General features: G+C 44.4%; 1 protein-coding gene across 1 annotated transcript in view; it reads right to left on the bottom strand.

The window, feature by feature from the left end:
* EPHB1 (EPH receptor B1) overlaps window positions 1-20,461 on the bottom strand; it is a 743,041-nt gene that overhangs the window by 153,710 nt on the left and 568,870 nt on the right. Inside the window, exons 8-10 of the mRNA XM_006846598.1 lie at window positions 20,190-20,298; window positions 19,307-19,371; window positions 3,469-3,591 (exon numbers count right to left, since the gene is read on the bottom strand). Of these exons, the coding sequence (XP_006846661.1) occupies window positions 3,469-3,591; window positions 19,307-19,371; window positions 20,190-20,298 (297 nt within the window). The remainder of the gene's footprint in view (window positions 1-3,468; window positions 3,592-19,306; window positions 19,372-20,189; window positions 20,299-20,461) is intronic.

Below are 20,461 nucleotides of genomic sequence, written 5' to 3'. Positions count from 1 at the left end.
CATTTGCCCCAAGTCATGGTATTTTCAATAACCTCATATGCATGTGAAAGTTGGAGAATGAATAAAGAGGACCGCAGAATGGACTTGAGTTATGGTGTTGGAGGAGAATATTGGAAGTGCCATGGATTGCCAAAAGAACAAATATATTTGTGTTGGAAGAAGTACAACCAGAGTGCTCCTTGGTGGCCAGGATGGTCAGACTTCGTCTCTCATACTTCATATTGTTAGGAGGGACCAGTTACTGGAGAAGGACATCGTGTTTGGTAAGGTAAACGGTTGGAGAAAAAGAGAAAGTTCCTCAGGGAGATGGACTGGCACAGTGGCAACATCAATGAGCTCAAATGTACCAAGGACTGCGAGATTGGCACAGGATTGGGGAGTGCTTCATTCTGTTGTGCACAGGATTGCTATGAGTCGGTACTGACTTGGTGGCACCTAACAAGAACAACAACAATAATGGTATAAACATGCCAACCATGGCTGATTTCAAGGTAGCAATGTGACATCACTGAACATGAAGTTAGAAAGAGATGAACAAAGTTTGCTATTGTGAGCCAACTTCAGCACACTACTGCTGGAAGGACATGCTTATTTTTCTCTTGAAATCACTCCATTTCCCTCTCTCGCTGTCGCTGTCTCATTTCCTACTGAATTTCACAAAAAAGTCTTTTTTTTTTCCTACTAGTTTTCATCCTTTAAGGCTCAGGCCTAAGGCATGTCCTTTGAGAGACCGCCCATTCAAGCTCCACCCTTACACCCCTCCTCCCCCTAAGAAAGAGCTGGTCACTCCTTTGTGTTAACCCACAGAGAAGGAAAGGATGAAGGAAGAAAGGAATGAAAGCAAGAAGGGAGGGAGAGAGGGATGATAAATATTTGCTGATTCTTCTTTTCACGTTTTCTTCCTATTTTGCATCTCAGCTTTGGAGTCCTACTTTAAATCTTCCTGGTGAGTAAAAGGAACTTTGCCAATTATAGGATCTACATCTAATCTTACAAAACTTCTTTTAAACAAACAGACACACACACACAGAAACAAACGTTACCTCCACACTAGGTCTTTTAGCCCAAACTGCGAACAGTGTCACTGAGAGCAGGGTGTGGGTAAGCACAGGTGGTGAGAGAGGAGGGAATGTGCAGGGGAATGGAGAACGGTTGAGGCCAGCCAGGATGACCTGCTCTTAAAACTGCATCACTGCATCTAGTGAATTAACACCACAAGGATTAACTTGTGGAATTTTCTGAATCATGAAAGGTGGGTGTCTGGTAGGGGATGATCAGCAATAAGCCAGCAGAGGTCTTTATACCATGCTGTTGGGTCTCATGTTGTAGCTGTTGTTGTTAAGTGACATCGAGTCCTTCCAACCCATAGCGAGCCTGCATAGGATTTCCAAGGAGCAGCTTGAACTGTTGACATTGTGGTTCAAACCGACTCTGTATTACCCACAGTGCATCAGTCCTCTCCCAATTCTACCTGACCACAGAGAGGATTGAGCTGCTCTGAGCAGAATTCACAAGCGATAGTATACAAAAAATGGAAGGTGAAGGATGGGCCAGAACCATCAATTGTCACTTTATAGTCATATAGTGGCTGGTGAGCTCATCCCCAAATTGTAACTCCCTAGCAGAGTCATAAAGTAAGAAGGCTCTTTACTCCTCCCCTGACAAAGGGATGAAATGCAGTCCAGAAACCCAGCTCTAAGCACATGGCATAAATAACAAAATTAAAATCACTAGCACCATTACCACATGTCATAACAACAATTAATACTGAGGAGAAACAGAGTGCAAGACTAAAAGCCCACCTCCTAAACACTCTTTCAAGTTTACTGGAGAAAGCTGGGTCCCTAAGAGTCATTCAATTTATCTAGTCCCCAGCTTCCAAGGCATGCTCTTTATATATGTCAGTGTCTAAAGGAGGAAGAGAAAATTCCCTGCACAGACGTGAAAGTCGTGGTTCAGTAACACATTTAATGAAAGTCAATGGGAAATATGTATAGACCTATGTGGATCCGATTATGGCTGAAACTCCTGAGTTGACAGGAGAAGAGCTGTGTGCCCTGACTGGGAATTCCCAGCACCCACCACGGTGATAATGCTAATATATGGACTAGTAGCACTTTAAGAGGGAAATCAGAGCCAGGAAATGGTGGCCTAATGGGGCAAACTTTGAAATGTGACTTCCAATTTCACAGATGGCTTTTTGACCTCTCAGTGCATTAAGAGAAGCAGTGAACGGAAGGATGGTGGCATTCCCTCTAAAGATAATCTATGAACTGGCTCTCTGTAAGACATTGACTAAGCATACTTTATTGAGTTAAAATATTATTGAGAGAGGGAACACCACAGGTTCCAAAATATTTACATGAATGAAGTATTTCTAGACCTTGGAGCTAAAAAGAAGATTGTACCTGTGAGGAAAGAAAGACTGAGCAATGGTCAATGAGGACTGAAGAAAAGACAAACAGTGTTACAAAAGAAAATACAAATAGCAAACAGGATACAAAGCAAACACCTATTTTAAAAAGATTCAAAAGAGACAGTGGAGGAGAGATGACTTATAAAGGCATGATATTTTGGAATGTTTTATCTCATTTTCATTCATAAGGCTAAGTCCATTACAAGCTGACTTAACCACTGAACCATAAAGAAATATGACATTTTAGATTGGTCTGTATATAGGATTTCCTGAGCATCTTAGATACTTAGCTCAATGCTGGGTTGGGTTTCTATTCCAATGTAGTAAAATGGATTTTGTTGTTGTTAAGCGCTGTCAAGTAGTTCTAACTCATAGAGTCCCTGTATAGGGCTTCCAAGGAGCAGATGGTGAATTTGAACCATCAACCATGCACTTCAAGCTGATCTTGCGGTCGAGTGCTTATCCTACAGTGCCACACCAGGATGAGGGGACATGTATTTCTTGGGAGTGAATTGTCTTCTGTTGCCATCTACAGTATAGATTTTTTTTGTAACAAACATGGTTTTGGATGAACTTTCAGCAGAAAACAGAAGTCTTTCTTCTATTCATTGTGATCAGTCTTCCAATACATACAAGTAGGAAAAGAACACAAAGTATGGAAAGAAATTTTGGCTCAAAGTCTTTGAGTTATCATTGTCAATGAAAGAGATAATAGGCCCATCTTCCAAAATGTATATTTCTTACAAAAGCTGCTCAGCTGAGTATCTTTTGTCTCTCTTATTATCTGAGTTTGGGGATCCATTTCCAGAAAACTACTGCTGTCTTCTCTGGCATACCAGAGAAGATCAGCCACTGTGATCAAGGTCTGCAAAAGATTCTGACTGATACTGCCTCTCTCCTAGACACTCCTGTGGTTCATACTCATCGTCTAGGGAAAAAGATGATACAAATTTATTTCTTAATGATATGGCCTTTTAAGTACAAAGAGTACACTTTGTGGGAAGAAGATCTTTGGACACCAAGAGGACAAGCAAGAGGAGGGAAAGTCATACCTGCTCCGATGACTTCTTCAATTTTCACAAATGATACATCAATCTCCTTGGCAAACTCCCGGACAGCTTCATTAGGGTCCTCGTAAGTGAAGGGGTCAATGTAGATCTTCATCCCTGGGGAGCCTTGTTGGAGGAGATAAGCAGGGTTAATATTCCAAAGAGTTCATGGGCATCATTAAGTACTGGCTGATGTTCTTAAACATAAAGGGCATTCCTAGGAGATTTTCTCCTACCCACCAGGCTGCAACTTTTCTTGGTCCCTTAGTCCTGCCCTGTCTTGCTGTGCCTCCCTATATCCCTTCCCTCCAGGTCACTCAAGCCTCGTCTTCTGTCCTCTACTTCTCCTCCATATTTTCCTCTCTTTTTCAGCTTGTGATGAATTGTGGAGCAGATTACTCATAAGTGACAGATCAGGACCAGTTCCCCCACCAGCGCTCACAGAAGGCAAGGAAGCTGATTGATGCCAACCAAATGCATTAGCAGAAACGTGGTGGTAAAATGGTAGGGCAGATATCAATATTTATCAACTTGACAACTTTCCTGAGTGGAGGCCATTCTTAAGGTTACAACGGATGCCTATGGTTCAGAAGGCTGCAAGAAGGATGAGGATGGATTACAAAGGAAAGGAAAAAAGAAAGAAATTGCTATTAGAAAACTCTCAAGTTGGAAGTGCCAGAGAAGTATATCAGAAGAGAAAATGTTTGAAGAGTACAGCTTAGGAAGTACCAATAGAGAAAAGAGCAAAGTCCTATAATAAAAGAAAAATGATAACTGAACTCCCATGCTTGCCTTCAGACACACTGAAGCATGAAAAATGAATAAAATGGTGAAAGAGAAATCATAAAGGAATATATACTTTGTTGCTGATGTATATACAAAATAAACAGGTGTGCATGGAGACAAAACAGACGATTGTCATTGCAGGAAAAAACTATTTTAAAAGAGTGGCGAAAAGGGGACAAAAACGTAAATGGAACCCAAGAAACAAATGGATTCATTCACAAAGTATTTTTTTTAACATGTCTGATGTGTCATTAGGTAAAATGCAGAAATGGTGCACATGGTGGTGGGGTTGTTGAAAGAGGTGGAGTGTTTTAAAAGCCAAACAGGATAGTCTCAATAGTACAACATTGTAGGCAATAGGAAATTTGCCTGTCAGCTGTGTTGTCAACTATGCTGTCTAGTTCATGAAAGAGTTGGGTTATCAGATCAAACAGTAAGAAAAGACAAAGCCATTCCATGCTGAGTGGTTGGGACCAAGGTGAAGGCTGGACCTCAGGTTCTGTGAGCTCCATCTCAACATTGCACCTCCCATCCCATTGTGTCTTCTTGTCTGGTGACTCCCACTTCTTCACACATGCTCATGTTTTGACAAGTCACTCAAAAAACTGATGGTTCTGCAGATCCCTCCGATTAATGTTTCCTGGGTCACCAATTCAGATAATGTTATGAAGCGTTGGAGTATAACCCAAAAGAATAAGAAAGATTCAGCAAAGAATTAGAAGGGGATTTTTATTTGTTAAAAGCTATAGAGAATGAGGTGATTTTCCCAGAAGAATTACCTTTTCTTAAAGATGTTCCATCCCCTAATCCCCACCATTCATTCACTCCTAGCATGCTAGGCAGCTTGTTCTAGAATGACTATCACCACCCTGGCTCCATAGGATAAGCACTGGTCTTCAAATCACAAGGTTGATAGTTCAAACCCACCAGCTGCTATGAGCTTCTGCTCCCACAAAATTGGAAAGCCTATACAGGGTCACTGTGGTCAGAATCGACCCTCTAGCACTTAACAACGACAACAAAAACAAAAACATTCCTGGGATGCCTGGGTGGTGGAAACGGTTAACATGTTCACCTGGTAACTGAAAGACTGGAGGTTAGAGTCCAACCAGAGTACCTCAGAAAAAAGGACTGGAGATCTACTTCTGAAAAATCAGCCACTGAAAAAGTCTATAGAGCACAGTTCTACTGCGACACACACGGTGCCCCATGAGTCAGAAACAACTCAACAGCAATTGGCTAGAATGTCCCTTTTGAACGTGCTGACTGAAATCTGAACGAACCAAATCAATCTTCATCTTTACGTTAGAGTGCTCTAATCCCTGGGGAGGTAAAGGGTGGTGTCTGTGTGTGTGTGACTAAGAGAATAACCGAGTGTGCTTTAGTAACCAAGGAGAAGGAGAAATAGCGGCGGGGGAGCTGTGGGCACTCATCGTTTTATTATTTGCTATGTTGTTGTTGTTGTTGTTATGTGCCGTGGAGTCGGTTCCGACTCATAGCTACCCTGCACAGGGTTTCCGAGGCTGTTAATCTTTACGGGAGCAGAACGCCTCATCTTTCTCCCGCGGAACCGCTGGTAGTTTCGAACTGCTGACCTTATGGTTCGCAGCCCGATTCGTAACCACTACGCTACCAGAGCTCCTTATTATTTGCTACGGAGAACTAATAAACAACAAAGTCGTAGTGAAACCACAATGCAAGTGTCTAAAGAGTATAGATCAACATCTCTAGGCATCTGCTGTCTTAGTTTGTGTTCCCCCAGAAGCAAACCTTGAGACAAAGTTTTGAAAGCAAGTGGTTTATCTGGGAGGTGAAGCCAAGTACCTGTAGGTGAATAGAGAAGAGGAAATGGAACCACTTACCACTGTGGTTAATTGCAGCAGATGTAATCCCCCTGAGGAAGCTCTAGGACCCCAAGCAGAAGACCATAAATTACCTCAGATTTGGCCCGCTGTAGTTGGACCACACCAGTTCCCACCACTCACTGGTTGAAGGGACTTGGCCTGCTGCGTGGGTGGGTGGGGAGACTCCCACAGCCAGAAAAGGCCCTCAGGCAAAGAAATGTAGATGCTTCAGAAAGCAGCTGGCCAGTGTGCACAGGAGGAGGGTAGGGGATGAGACAATGACAGGTCCACTCTAAATGCAACAATCTGTGTCAACAACTTGTGACCTTTTCCACCTTTTGTGCTTGAAGAGTCAAAGAAGAGAGGAGGTTAAGAGCCCAGATGTTGGGGCCCACAGCTGCTGCTGTTAGGTGTCACTGACTATGGCAATCCCATCTGTCTGTTCTGACTATGGCAATCCCATCTGACAGTATAGAACTGACCCATGGGTTTTGTAGGGTCCACAATCTTTATGGAGAAGAACACCAGGTCTTTTGTCCCCAGGAGCCATTGGGTGGGTTTCAACTACCAACCTCTTGGTTAGCAGATGTGTGTTTACCTGTTTCACCTGTGTTTACCTGTTTTTATGAGGGTTCCTCATAAAACCTTTTACAAGTCCTGCAAAATGGGGCAAGTCAGTGTATCTCTCTAGCAACAGTGTTGTCCTCGATCAGTGGAGGAGGTGATAATATCTTTCCCCCAGCGTGGTTGTGAGATTAAAGAACATATTGCAAATAATTTACCTTGCACAGTGCCTGATGTGTGAGTACAGTGAGGACTCACTCACTAATGTACTGTACTCATCATTACGATCAGTACATTGTTCTAGGAAGTGGTGGGGGAAGTAGGGAAGGGGAGTGAGGTGGGGGGCAAGGAGGGTTGTAAGCTGCTTAGGGTTATAATAGTTACTTGAAAAATAACTACTTTGGTATTTTATTTTAGATCAAGGGCTTTTAAACCATGTATGCTAAGCTGTCCTACAGGAACTCTTCCATGGAAACTAATTAAACAATCTAGAATGTGCTGTAATGAATTGTTTCCAAGCTAAGACATATATAAGGCTGAATGGGAAAGGTTTTGAGCTAACGAGCTTTATAGATATTGGCCCCAATCAGTTCAGGGAAGGAGTGATTCCCAGAAGGGAGATGGCTCATCCCCTGATGGAGCCAGGATTCTTTTAGGCCAGTAATGTACAACTAAGTGCAGCCAAATGAGAGACAGTTCACACTTAGATGACAGGCCCACTTTACTCACAAAGAGAGGTGAGCTACCTTGCTGCCCTGTGTGTGCCTGTGTATGTGAATGTCTGCACATGTGTGCATGTGTGTTATGTGACAGCTGCTGTGTGGGGGATAGTGGCTGTCACTGAGGCATTTCATAAGAACTTAAGGAAACTGCATGGAACCTAGGAGTGGTTACCTTGGAGAATGTCCTGATTGCTGCATCAGAGTCCCTGGATGGTCCAGTGGTCACACTAACTGAAAGAATGAAGGTTTAAGTCCACCCAGAGGCACCCTTGAAGAAAGATCTGGCTATTTGCTTCCAGGAAAAAAAAAAAAAAAAATCAGCTACAGAAAACCTATAGAGCACAGCTCTGTTCCAACACATACGCAGTCATCAGAAAGCAGACCTGATTCCACAGTGATTGGTACTGGTAAATTGAGGAAAATACTGTCAAATTGGGGAAAGGAAATGGGAAATGTGAGACCAAAACTTAAAGGTCCAATAGGATGGACTGACTGGGACCGTGGACCTGGGGTAACTCCTCTGTGGGGACAGGAAAGCGGCTGTTCTAAATCAGGAGAGTGATTTGGCTGGAACACGTGTGCATGACGGCTCCCGCTGTGTCTACCTCATCTCGGAATGACACATCTCTCCAGACCTCCCTCCCCCATTATAGCTAGCCTTTCCAAGTCCCAGAAGATGATGAGGGAAAAAAAAATGCCTCTAGCTAGGCAGAACAGGTCATTTGTCTTTTGGCTCATTTTGTGTTTCTGCATAAATCCTGCATCAGCCTGCTCCTGCTCTCACTTGCTAGTGAGCAGTTTTTAATTATCAGGAAAATGGTATTTAGCGCAATGAATCACCAGACAGTGAACAAGAAATTCCAGTCAGCTCTGGAGACAGGCATAGCCAAACATTTGGAGACAGGGTTCAGAAAATGTTCTCAAATTGTGAGTGTTGGGGAAATATTATCAGTAGCAGTAATAATAATATCAGATGTATTATATCTCTATAACACAAGCATTGGACTGCTAACTCTAAGACCATTGGTTCAAACCCCCCCAGCAACTCCTTGTAAACCCTATACAGATCCTGCATGAATCAGAACTGACTCAACACCATTTCACCTAACAACAACAACAACAGGAGCAGTAGCAACACAATGCTTCACGCTGCTGTTACTATTGCTACTATGTTGCTTATCCTATAGGTACGTTTTGCAATATTTCATGGTTTTCAATTATTTTTAGTATAGGCTACATACTCTTGGCACAAAAAATTCGATACATGATTTAAATTTCTGATGGCTGGTTCCTTGAGAGAGAGACAAAGATCTTAAGTGTTAGTCTTCTAGTTTAGCAATTTCTATTGACATTTTAATTTGTAGGCATGTTTGTTTTTTTAAAACCCCAACATTCTTACACTTTGTCTGAGATCCCACACTGGATTGCCTAAAGACTTAAAGGATAATAGTCCCAACAGATTTGCCAACTCTTAAACATGACACAAATCTTTAAATATGCCAGGTTTGGGAAGAAATGACTTAGCCAGTTTGTGGAGTCTTTTCCCTTAGCCCTAAACAGTCCTCAACGCAGAAGAAACTTCTGGTCATAGTCAGGGGCCCTGCATCATTATACCATGATTCTCTCAAAGGGGAAGAGGCTGGTACAAGCTCTGGGATGCCAGCAGATGGGTGGGGTGTATCTGAAAAGTTAGTAGAAGTGTGTAAAAATGCCAGAGTCTCAAAACAGGTTGCAGTAGGCTGGGAAAGGGCTAAATGCAAACATTAGGCATATTTAGGGATGGAAGACTGGAGGGAGAAAACTGAATGCTCATATTCAGCTCTCTTGTGCATTCAATGAGTGTAAAATTAACATCATGGACATCCTTGTGGGTAAGTGGAGATCACCACTGTCTATATGGTTTCACAGGTGCTAGGAAGGGCCAGATGCTTTCTAGCTAGAGGCGGAGTCCTAGAATCCCATGGCTGCCTTTGGCCTAGAAGGTTTCACAGTAGCTCCCATAGGATAAGCGCTGGACTGTGAACAATAAGGTTGATGGTTCAAACCCACCAGCTGTTCCATAGCAGAAAGATAAGGATTTCTGCTCCTACAAAGATTGAAAAAGCCTTGGAAACCCTATATAGGGTCACTATGAGACAGAACTGACTTGAGGGTACTTAACAACAACAACATCAGGTTTCAACAGCCATGGGAAATGGGTAAAGTATGCACCTTTGTTCCCCATTCTTGACCTAAGACAAACTTTGTTACCTCAGTCACTCAGTTAAATTGACCCAGCTATCCAAGCCCTAGAGGGAAGCTGTTTATGGAATGGACTTCAGGCCAATTCAATCAATTCTCTGCCTCAATATGCTAATCATCCTTCCTTTTTTAGTCACCCAACCAGTACTGTACTGGGACCTGGGGGTCTGCAGGAAAGGTCAAGCTCGCAAGATCCTTCAGGTGGCTAAGACATGAATGAAGCAACTGGCGAACAATGCTAGATAGTCTAGAATATAGGCTGCAAGAGCTGTGAAAATCACAGACAGCAGTGAGTTATGGAAGCTCCGGGATTGTAGTTGAACTTGAAGGAAGTAAAAATGGTCCTAGAGTGAAGAGGGAGGCTCTTGCACAGACCTGGCTGCACATGAGAATGGAAGAGTGAGGCCAATTTAAAAGCGGAGAGAAGGGTGCTGCTACAGTACTGCAGACAGGGCCTTAATTGGCAAACAAAGGGATTAGGAAGGATGCCATTGGACACAGAGAGCTGACAAATGTTCCATCAGCAGGGGAGGAACATGCTGAGATCAGGGTATTTGTGAGTTCATTTTGCTGGCAGCCTGAAGCATTCTGCATGCATTGTTGTGGGAAAGCAGGTGGAGGCTAGGGAACCTGCTATGAGATTGTTGCAGTAATTAAGGTGTAAAATAACAGAGATTTCAACCAAAGTATTGCAATGAGACTAACAGAAGGAGCAAGAGACATTTCAAAGGAAAAATTGGTAGCTCTTGGTGAGCTATTAGAGATGAGAATTAGGGAGCGGTAGAAAGAATCCAAATCAATGCTAAGACTTCTAGAATAATGGTGGTGGTATTAACCAGGGCTTTGGACTAGAAAACCTATTGTCAGTGAAGTTGACACATTTGTTTTAAACTTTGAATTGACAGATGAAATATACCAGTGCCTGTAATGGCACAAATTGTTATGAGCTTGGTTGCTAACTGTGGTGCCGTGAATTATTTAATATCTCTTCTAGTCATTGCTTTTGTTATTGCTGTTAAGTGCCACCTGATTGGTTATAACTCACAGCAACTTTGTATTGGGTTTCCAAGGAGTGGGTTTGAACTGCCTACTTTGTAATTAGCAGTGCAGTCCTTATCTTAGAGCACCACATTATAGCCATGTTGTTGTTATTAAGTGCCATCGAGTCGGTTCCGATCCACAGTGACCCTGTATAGGGTTTCCAAGGAGCGGCTGGTGAGCTTGAACCGCCGACATTGCAGTGCAAATAGCTTTGCAGTCTGGTGCATTAACCCGCAGTACCACAGAGTCTTTGTGAATTCCCACCATTTAACTTTTTCCTGATGGGTCTGGGTAAGAGATGGTGGGAAAAGATGCCAATGGATAATATGATTTCATTGTGAGCTGTTAACTGGTTAATTGTGAGAACTTGGAATTCTAACATGGATATAAAATGAGCGATCTAAGAAGCAGAAGGGGCTCTTCACTACCATCAAGAAAAGGGAGCTAGAAGTAAAGCACATTCTTTGGACCCTAAGCTCCCTAAAATTCTTCAATCCAAGGACAGAAAGCTGGGACGCCAGAGGAGTGGCAGAGGAGTGATAGAGGAGCAGCAGCAGCAGCAATGATACAGCAGAGCATGATACAGAGTGGTGGGCTTGCTGGCCCACAGAGCAAGGAGGACCACTGGGCACTGAGCAAGGAGGACCACTGGGCAGGAGGGTCATTTGTAGAGTATGGTGACTCCAGACACTTGATTAGGGGAGCTAGATTTTCTGACCCATGGGAGCTAAAGCGGAGTGCCTTTGGGCTAAGGTACTGTAGTAGAGTTGAGTGTTCTTTGAGCATTTACCAGTCATAGTAAAAAAGCTTGATAGCATTGCCTAAGCAGTGCAGAGGCCAGACCAAGAGGCGAAGGGCTAGAGAGAGGCCTGCCTGCAGACACGGCAGAGAAGCAGCTGCCCTTACTAAAGACCTGAGCATTTCTAATCCTGAATGGTGTCACCTGTGAGGATGGTGTGTGAATTCTGTGTGGACACTGCAATGCATTCTGGAACCCCACTGAGTACAGCATGCTGGAGAAAGGATGGTGGCTCTGTAGGTTAATGTGCCAGACTGCAAAGCCGTTTGAACTGTAAGGTCGGCAGTTCAAACGCACCAGCTGCTCCTCGGAAACTCTATACAGGGTCGCTATAGGTCGGAATCGACTTGATGGCATTTAACAACAACAGCAGAGCATCAAGGTTTCAGGCCACCCAGAAAGGTTTGTCAATCTACTTCTGAAAAATTTGCTATTGAAAACCCTTGGGAGCACAGTTCTACTCTGACAAACATGTAGTCATAATGAATAGGGGTAGACTTGGGGCAAGTCCTGCGGATCTGTAGGATGGGCACTAGACTGCTAGCCACAAGGTTTGAGTCCCCCAGCTACTCCATAGGTGAAAGATGAAGCTTTTTGCTCCTGCAAATATTTACAACCTTGTTATTGTTGTTGTTAGGTGCCATCGAGTCGGTGCCGACTCACAGCAACCTTATGCACAGTAGAAGTAAACACTGCCCGATCCTGGGCCAACCTCACTACTGTTACCACGCTTGAGTCCATCGATGCTGTCATCTGGCCAATCCATCTCATTGGAGGTGTTCCTCTTTTTCTCTGACCCTCCACCTTACCAAACATGATATCCTTCTCCAGCGACTGGTCCCTTCTGACAAAATGTCCAAAGTATGAGAGATGAAGTTTAGCCATCTTGGCCTCCAGAAGCACTCTGGCTGCACTTCTTCCAAGACAGAAACCCTTAAATAAGGTTGCTATGAGTCGGGACCGACTTGATGGCAATTTACAACAACAACAAGGGAAACTTCTTTAGCTTTGGGAAAAAGTCATTTTGAAAAGTCAGCCTGAGTTGGAAACTTTAATTTGGAGTTGTGGGTTTTGGAGGTACATATGTGATAGTTGGAACTGTTGATGTGAAGGATGGAGGATGGGGCGGCTTCTTGGAAGAAACTACCACTAAATGTTGATGAACATTAGAAACTGGTACTCCACCTGCCTCTGAGGGTCAAGACCAGGATAATTTGTGGCTGTATTTTTTCCATGATAGAACAGAAGGATATTGATTCCCAGGCAGGGGTTCAGGAAGACTTCAAAAGAGGCCAAATGGAAAAGCAGTTGATTTGAGGAGAAACTTCTTGCCATCTTGTTTTTTTCAAGATTTGCTCCTAAAACGACTGAGTCTGTCTCCTAAGAAGGAAAATGGGCTCAAAGGCCATTGAAATTCTGCTAGGAACCCAAGATCAGGAGTCAATGGGCTCAGGACTAGAACTGTGTTGTTACTATGTGTCATTGACTCAGTTCCAACTCATAGCAGCCCTTTATAGAGTTTCCACAGAGAGGCTGCTGAGTTTGAACCACCAACCTTGTGGTTCAAATTAACCTTGAGGTTGAGTGCTTATCCCATGGCACTACACCAGGACTAGAATAGTTAACAGTTTTCAGAGGCTCTGGCTTAAAGCCAACAGCAGACACACCGGGTGAATCTAACTCATTAAATTTATTTGACATTTATTAAGCACCCACTGTAAACTCAGCCACCTTTTGCACCAAAGGACCTTTCTGTCTCTCCTACAGGTCTTTGTCATTACTGCTCCTGTCAACTTGAAAAGAGGTGGTCAGAATGTCCCTCCAGGGAGCACACTGACCTTTGCCCTAGCACTCAAGGTTCTTTCTCCTGAGCTGGATGCTGTGTTCTCTGCAGTTCTGACACCCACCCAGCGAGAATCAAGAAAGACAGAGGCAGAATCTTGGAACAAGAGGAGATCCTGGTCCTGGAGTAATCTAAAATAATATAAGGGGTCTTCAAAAAGTTCACTGACAAGTACCATTAACTTTTAATTCCAGTATTCCTTGAACTTCTTGAAGGCCTCTTATATTCCATCTAAAGCAGGGGTCCTCTCTCCAACTATCTAGGTTCACTTGAATGCTTCCAGAGACAGAGCGCTCACCTCCACACAAGACAGCCTGTGTGTGTATGTTTCATTCTAATATTAAATAAAAGTTGGCCTACTTTGATCTTTGCCCAGGGATTCCATTTAACCTCAAGAAGCACAACACCTCCTTTCCTTTGACATAATTGCATTTCATGTGCCTGAAAACGACCACCTCCTGCCCCCATCTGGGTTTCTCTTCTCCAGCCCAAACACTGCTGTTTTCAAGTCGCTTCAGTAACAGACCAGGACTTGACACTGGTGTCTAAAGCAACTACTCTCCTTGGGCAGACTGTGTGTACAATGTCCTCTTTGAAATGAGGTATCCAGATCGAGAACATCACTCAAGATGGATTCTTAGCAGCACAGTAGCGGCATGTCTGCGAATCTCCTCCTCTGATCTGAATTTTAATTAGGACCACACAGTCAGGCAGGTCTGAGTTTAAAACCTGCCTTTACAAATCCCACAACTCTGGACAGAGAGCTTTCACTAAGGTTGTTTCTTCACATGTAACATCTACCTCATGAGAATGTTACGTGGATTTAATTCATTACTAAGTGTAAAGTGCTTACAGTACAGTCATTGTTCAAAATGGGTGGTTATTACTATTATTCTGTATCAACCACAGTACTTGGCTTTTTTTTTTTTTTTTAATCAACTATCGAACATGCATATGAAGCATGTGGTCAACCACAGAGCTACATTATCTTCATACAAACTAGTAGGTAGCACATCAGGTGTTCTCCTTTTTGTACAGCTTTAGTTTTGTTTAAATCTAAAAACTGGATTCTAGATTTATCCTCCATAACATTTCATCTTCCAGGTTTTAAATTAACATTCAAAGCTGCGGGTGAGTTCTGAATCTTGATTCTGGTTTCTATGGCGTTAGTTGTGCTCTCAAACTGTTACCTACAAACTTGATAAGCTCCCTATGCTTGCATCTGACTCATGAATTTAAAAAACAATCAAACACACAGGAGATTGAATAGGACAAGGACTAGAATAAAGCTAGCGACTTCCTCCCTGGCTGACAGAGTCACTAATCTACTTTCTTTTGTATGAAGACAAGCTCTGTATCCACTTTACAAAGCTCTCCCTTAAGACGTGACCAGGTATGTTAGCTAAAATGAAAATTCACTGCATTTGTAACCTCTCTTTAATGTTCTATATGTGTAACCTTAATAAATGAGATGAAGGCCCCATAGTTGTATAATAAACCTAGGTTGGTTCTCAAAGTAGCCTTGGTGGCTAACCACAAAGTCAGTGGTTCAAATCTTCCAGCTACGCTGTAGTGGCGGTCATGCAGAGAGGGGCTGACAATCTGCTTATGCCAGTGGGGTACCTTCCCTCTGTCTTCCAGGGCCACCATGAATCAGAACTGACTTGATGGCAGCTGATTTCTGGTTGGTTAACAATGATCACTCAGTTCAGTTGTAGATGCCCCCAGTTTGTCTACTTCATAGTCTTTGTATGTGTTTGGCAGGGGTCACTCTTGGGTTCCCTATTCTGGAATCTCTATGCTCTGTCCTCTTATGTGAAATCTGGGCATGTGCCAGTCCACGTACAGTGTTTGGGCACTTACCCCACTTGTATTTTTCACAAAGCTTAACAACAGTAGTTCTGAGATCCTACCTGTGTGATATAGAGGGGCTTCTGTTAGGGTTGTGTTTTTAAATTCTTTATCCATTAACAAATTCCTGTCCTTTCCTCTACTTGCACCTTCAACACACTCCATCCAACAGCCAGAAAAAGGCACCAGCCACTATAAAGCATGTAGTTATTTAAGTCCCATAGACAAATTAACTTGGACATGTTCCCCAAATGTAGTTGCCCACTAGAATCACCTGGAACACTTGTGAAGTTCCATTCCTAAGCCTACCCTAGCCCATCTGAGTAAATCCTCTCCAGGATATTTCGAGTCAGCCAGCACATTCTGAGAACTGGCCTCCGTAACCTGTCTCCCTCATCCTGGACACACTAGCCCATGCTCCCAACCTACCACCTCTGAACATGCACTATAGGCCTCTGATAGTCTTTATTCAAGCATCTGTCCACTTTTCTATTCCTAACCTGTGAAGTCAGGCTATCTCTTCTCACCCAAATCCAAACTCCCCTCTCACCTGGTTCTGGGTTCAGAGGCTTTTAAGTCAACCAATGCCTTGTTGTTAAGTGCTCTGAAGTCAATTCCAGCTCACAGTAACCCTGTATAAGTTTTTTCTGAGGAGAAGCTGGTGGGTTTGAATTGCTGACCTCAGGTTAACAGTCCAGTGCTTATCCAGCCAGTGCCTTAGAGGCCTCAGATACCTGAGCTGCCATATCTTTACTGGCTAGAGAAAGGCTATTCTGTCTGCAAACTTTTCTGTATGTCCTCTCCTTTCACCTTCGCATCAGCTAAAAAGGAAGGTCTGGAAAAGAAGGGGCCACCAGCCTACTGGTATGTCTGTGCCTTGTCCACAGGGCAGAAAGGTAGGGGGCTCTCTCTGGCACTGATTAGTGAGGCCGATGGGCTGCTGCAGGTTTCCTGTGGTTCCCAGGGCAGGAAGCCCTCAGAGCTCCAGGTTGCTCTCCATATCCCACATTGAGATGCATGGCTGTGGATGGGTCAGGGATAGTTATGTGAATATGTCCAGATCAAGAATTATTGAACTCTCCTGGTATGGCTCTCTAGGATAAACATTGGACTGCTAACTGCAAGGTCAGCAGTTCAAACCTACCTTGGAAAGCCTCCAGGGTGGCTATGAGTTGTAACTGACTCCACAGTACCTAACACCAACTGCTTCCCACAGTGAAGCCTGGAGGGAGGCCTTGAGATTAGTTCTGGGCCTTCGCCTGATGACCAGGGACCTTGAGCCTCTTGAATAGGAGTGAGGACTCTCAGGGGAGGTGCAGCTCAGCTCTGCTCCCAATGGCCTGGGTGACTTTTAGTGATCAGAATAATGTTCCCAACACACAGCTTTTGATAAGTAATTATTTCTTTCCCCCCGAGCCAGTTTCTTCCTCCCTAAGAACCTTCAGGTTCCTCTTCTGCTAAATATGTGCTGGGCTATCCCCGAGCCCTACAGTCCTTTGGCTGTGATTCTCCAACAGTAATAGCTTAGTCAGAGTGATGGATGTTCACAGGAGACAACGAAGTAATGCCATTCAGTTCATGAGACTGTGAGTTTAGCAAGCCTGCGTGCAAAGAGGAGCCAGGTGCCAGGACTATATTAAAGGAGAACAGTTATGAAGAGAGAAAAAGAATTTACATATCTAAAAAAAATAAAGGAATAAAACACCTGAAGTCACTTGAGGACAGACTTATAAGGCTGCCAAGGGGGTGAACTCTGCTCCAGGAAGAACTGTCCACGCCGGAGCCTGGGGATGGCATCTGCACAGCCTGTCAACACTGAGCCAGGCTGCTACTGACACACTCATGAAGACAGTCCAGACACTTGTTCTTCCATGAACCCCAGGAACCAAAGAAACCTCCTTCTGTTGGCTTTAGAGGCAATAAAGGTCCTTAGAAAGTGGCTGTGAGCATTCAAAAGCATATCTCTGTGCATGTTTAGCCATGGGTGATCCAGCACAGCCAGCTCCTCCAGTGCAGGAGCGGGTTGCAAGAGCCAGAGGACACCACGCTCCTCCCTGACTCAATGCTTGGGGAGCAGAGCGATGGTGCCAGTGTTTCGTTTGCATACATTTACTAAGGAAAATTCCCTCACACCTTTGGACATCTCTGGGCTTCATTATTCATTTCTTCTTTAAAGTCCAATTCTGTAGCTCTGTGGTCATGACTTTGCCTTCTAGCTAATGTGACCATCTCTAAATGTCTCATCCAAAGTGGAATGGCCTTCCAGTGCCTCATCACAGCAAGCAGTCACTACGGGACAAGGTGGGGGCAGCAATGCCAAAATTCTGAGACAGAAGCAGGAAGCAGGAATATGGAGAAGATGCTTCGGGTGATGCCAATGCAGGCGGTAGGTGCACCATCACTTGAGACTCCTAGATACAGCTAAGGCTCGAAAGCAAAGACCCTGCTTAAAGGAGTTAATGCAAAGGCCAACTGAAGTAAAAATGTGTAGACTGTGAATTTCATTTCAGCATCAGAATGTGGCAAAGGAGAATGAATATTAGGGTCTAAAAAAGTAATGTCTGGTTGAAATGGAGGCTCAGGATGGCTGAGGTCAGGGAAGGGAAGAATGGAGACTCAGCATGTAGCAGGAGGTGCACCTCTGGCCTCAGAGAGGAGTCGGCCCCTCTGGTTTGTGCTGCCATGCACAAGGGCTTCCCTGGACCACCAAGTGTGAGTAGAAGTGCCTCTGCACCAACCCCAGGCCCACATGTGCCTCCCAGCAACAACTCCCTGATTACTATGGCAGTCATCTACATCATCATCTACAACCAGTGGCAGGTTCTTGGTCTTGGACTGAGGACCTCCAGAAGAAAAAGCCATGTCTACCGAGTGCCCTTTGTACAGTCCAAGTCACACTGGCTGCCACACAAGGACACAGTTCCTTTATGGGGCATCTGCTGCCCTGAATGTCAATATTACTTTCCTGCCTCAGGTAACCACAGAGAAAAGCAGAATTTGGTCCACGAACTTCCACATTTGAGTCCATTTTTGCTCTGAGAAGAACCCATTTGAAGGCATGCTTAGTGTGCATGTATATGAGGTCTGTTTTCCATGCTCACAGGTAACTGAGCAGGAAGTTAGGGGCTTACATTGTGGCAGGAGGGATGCGTCTGTTACACGTGGCTCACAGAAGTTTGTGACAGAACAAAACACACAGTGCTTTAACAGACTCTGGAGGGTTTTTTTTTTAATGCAGAAGGAGTTCTCTAGAACAAATTGAGCAAGTTTGCGGTAAGAATGTAAGCATTCTACTTTCTGGAGACAAGAGGGTGGCCCAACTGAACCAGTGGGATCTTTTTCAAATCCTGTAATGTTGCCATTACACAGATGAAAAAACAATTTGGACACAGGACATTCTTGCACACTGGCGAGGAGAAGTTTTAAATTGTATATGTTGTTGTTGTAAAGTGCCGTCGAGTCAGTTCTGACTCATAGTGACCCTGTACAGGGTTTCCAAGGAGCGGTTAGTAGGGTTTGAACTACCGACCTTGTGGTTAGCAGTCCAGTGCTTATCCTACAGCGGCACACCAGGACTGAACTTATATATAGCCTCAAATGAGAGAGGAGCAAGATAATGAGTGAGAAAAACTTTTCAAGGTACTGCTTAAAAGAAAGCACTTGGGAGATATCCCCACACTTTGGCCTCTTGGGCTCTGCTATCTTTTTAATTCTCCACATTCATGTTCTATGGCTTATCTGTGAATTTGGTTAACACATTCCCCAGCTGCTCAATTGGAAAAGATAAGGCAGGAGATGTTAATAGAGAACCCTCCATCTTTTCCCACTGAGTATGATTTCAGGATTTATTGACTTACTAAACCCAATCTTTCCCTTGCATTCGGTGTCCTATGCGGGCTTATCAATGCAGAAGATAATCTGCCTGCCAGGCATCCAATGAGTGCCCACAATGTGCAGACGGCAGCTGGGGCAGGCAGCCTGTGGTCCCTGGGGACTTGCACAGAGCTGAGTTGAGATACTCCAGTGCTGGAGTCCAGAAGCTGATTTATCCAGAACCAACCAGTCTGGCTCTGATGAGCGTTCTTAACACTTCACTGCTTGACTCAGTGGACTGCAGGGGTCAGGCAGAGGGTGTCAGCTTTCTACTCACCTCGGCCAGTGCTGTAATGCTGGAGTTTATCGCTGTACACAGCCTCTTTGCTATAAGCCCGTTTCCTGTGGATACAGAAAAGAGGGGGCTCTCTCAGCTGGGACACACTGTTCACCCCAGGGACCTCCAGTGAGGCCTCAGACCAGTGGAGGTTTGCTCAAAACATCTCCCTTGAATGGAGACCCGGCAACTCTGACTTTAAAGTTTGAGTCTCACTGTGATCAGCATCCTGGCCTGACCACCAAACAGGCAGACAGGGCTGCCCCAAATCAAGGTCTTACAGAATCATGGCAGGGCTGTGACCCAGACAGAGCGTGGGGCCTAAGTGATGTGGATGCCCCCAGCACTTGACCACACTGCAGAAATCCTCAAGAACTTGCCAACTATAGGACTTTGCACAGCAGAGTCTCTGCGCCACTGAAGGCGGTAGCAACAGTATTAAACATTCACAAGGCCTTCAGGGCCAACTCTTCTGCAGAACTTGGAGTCCTCTTTTCCACCTTGGTTTCACTCCTGCCTGCCCCTGGCCTCGTTTTGGGTCTTAGCTCTCTAACCAGAGGATGGACTGAGGTAGTGTGATGCTCAAGTGGTCAAATGCAATTTTGTAACTGTCACTCTGAAAAGCCTTTTGTGTGAGGGAGGCTGAAATTTTGGCTAAAACCAGGTTGAGGATGGATGCTATTTACTTATAGTCTTGCCCAGCTCTTACAGGGGACTTTATGCCAGGAACAGAGAAAATAAGTCACCTGGAAAATTCCAGCCTGCCCATGGACTAAGACTGAGAAATGAGGGTGAATTGTGAGGTGTGGCAGTGGAGGGTCAGGCCCTGCCAGAGAGGGGCCTCCTGGGTCCCATGAGAGAAGGCAGGAGTGGAGGTGCCTACCTGCTACAGACGATGGAGATGGCCACCAGGGATACAACAAACACCACCCCGGCTGCCGCAGAGCCTGCAATCAGGGGCAGCTGCTCCCTCAGCTCAGACTTGTAATCATCTAGGTGAGAAAGAGGTGTTAGCATTTTTCCAGTGTGGCCTTCTGTTATATACAGAGGGTACCTAATGCACGATGCCAAACTGATTACACACACGCATATACACAAGGGGCCTTCAAAAACTTCATGGAAAAGTGTCATTATCTTTTTTTTTTTTTTTTTTTA

This window comes from Chrysochloris asiatica, unplaced genomic scaffold (assembly GCF_000296735.1).
Source record: "Chrysochloris asiatica unplaced genomic scaffold, ChrAsi1.0 scaffold00028, whole genome shotgun sequence".
NCBI classification, from domain to species: Eukaryota; Metazoa; Chordata; class Mammalia; order Afrosoricida; family Chrysochloridae; genus Chrysochloris; species Chrysochloris asiatica.
This window is presented reverse-complemented; position numbering and strand designations above follow the sequence as displayed.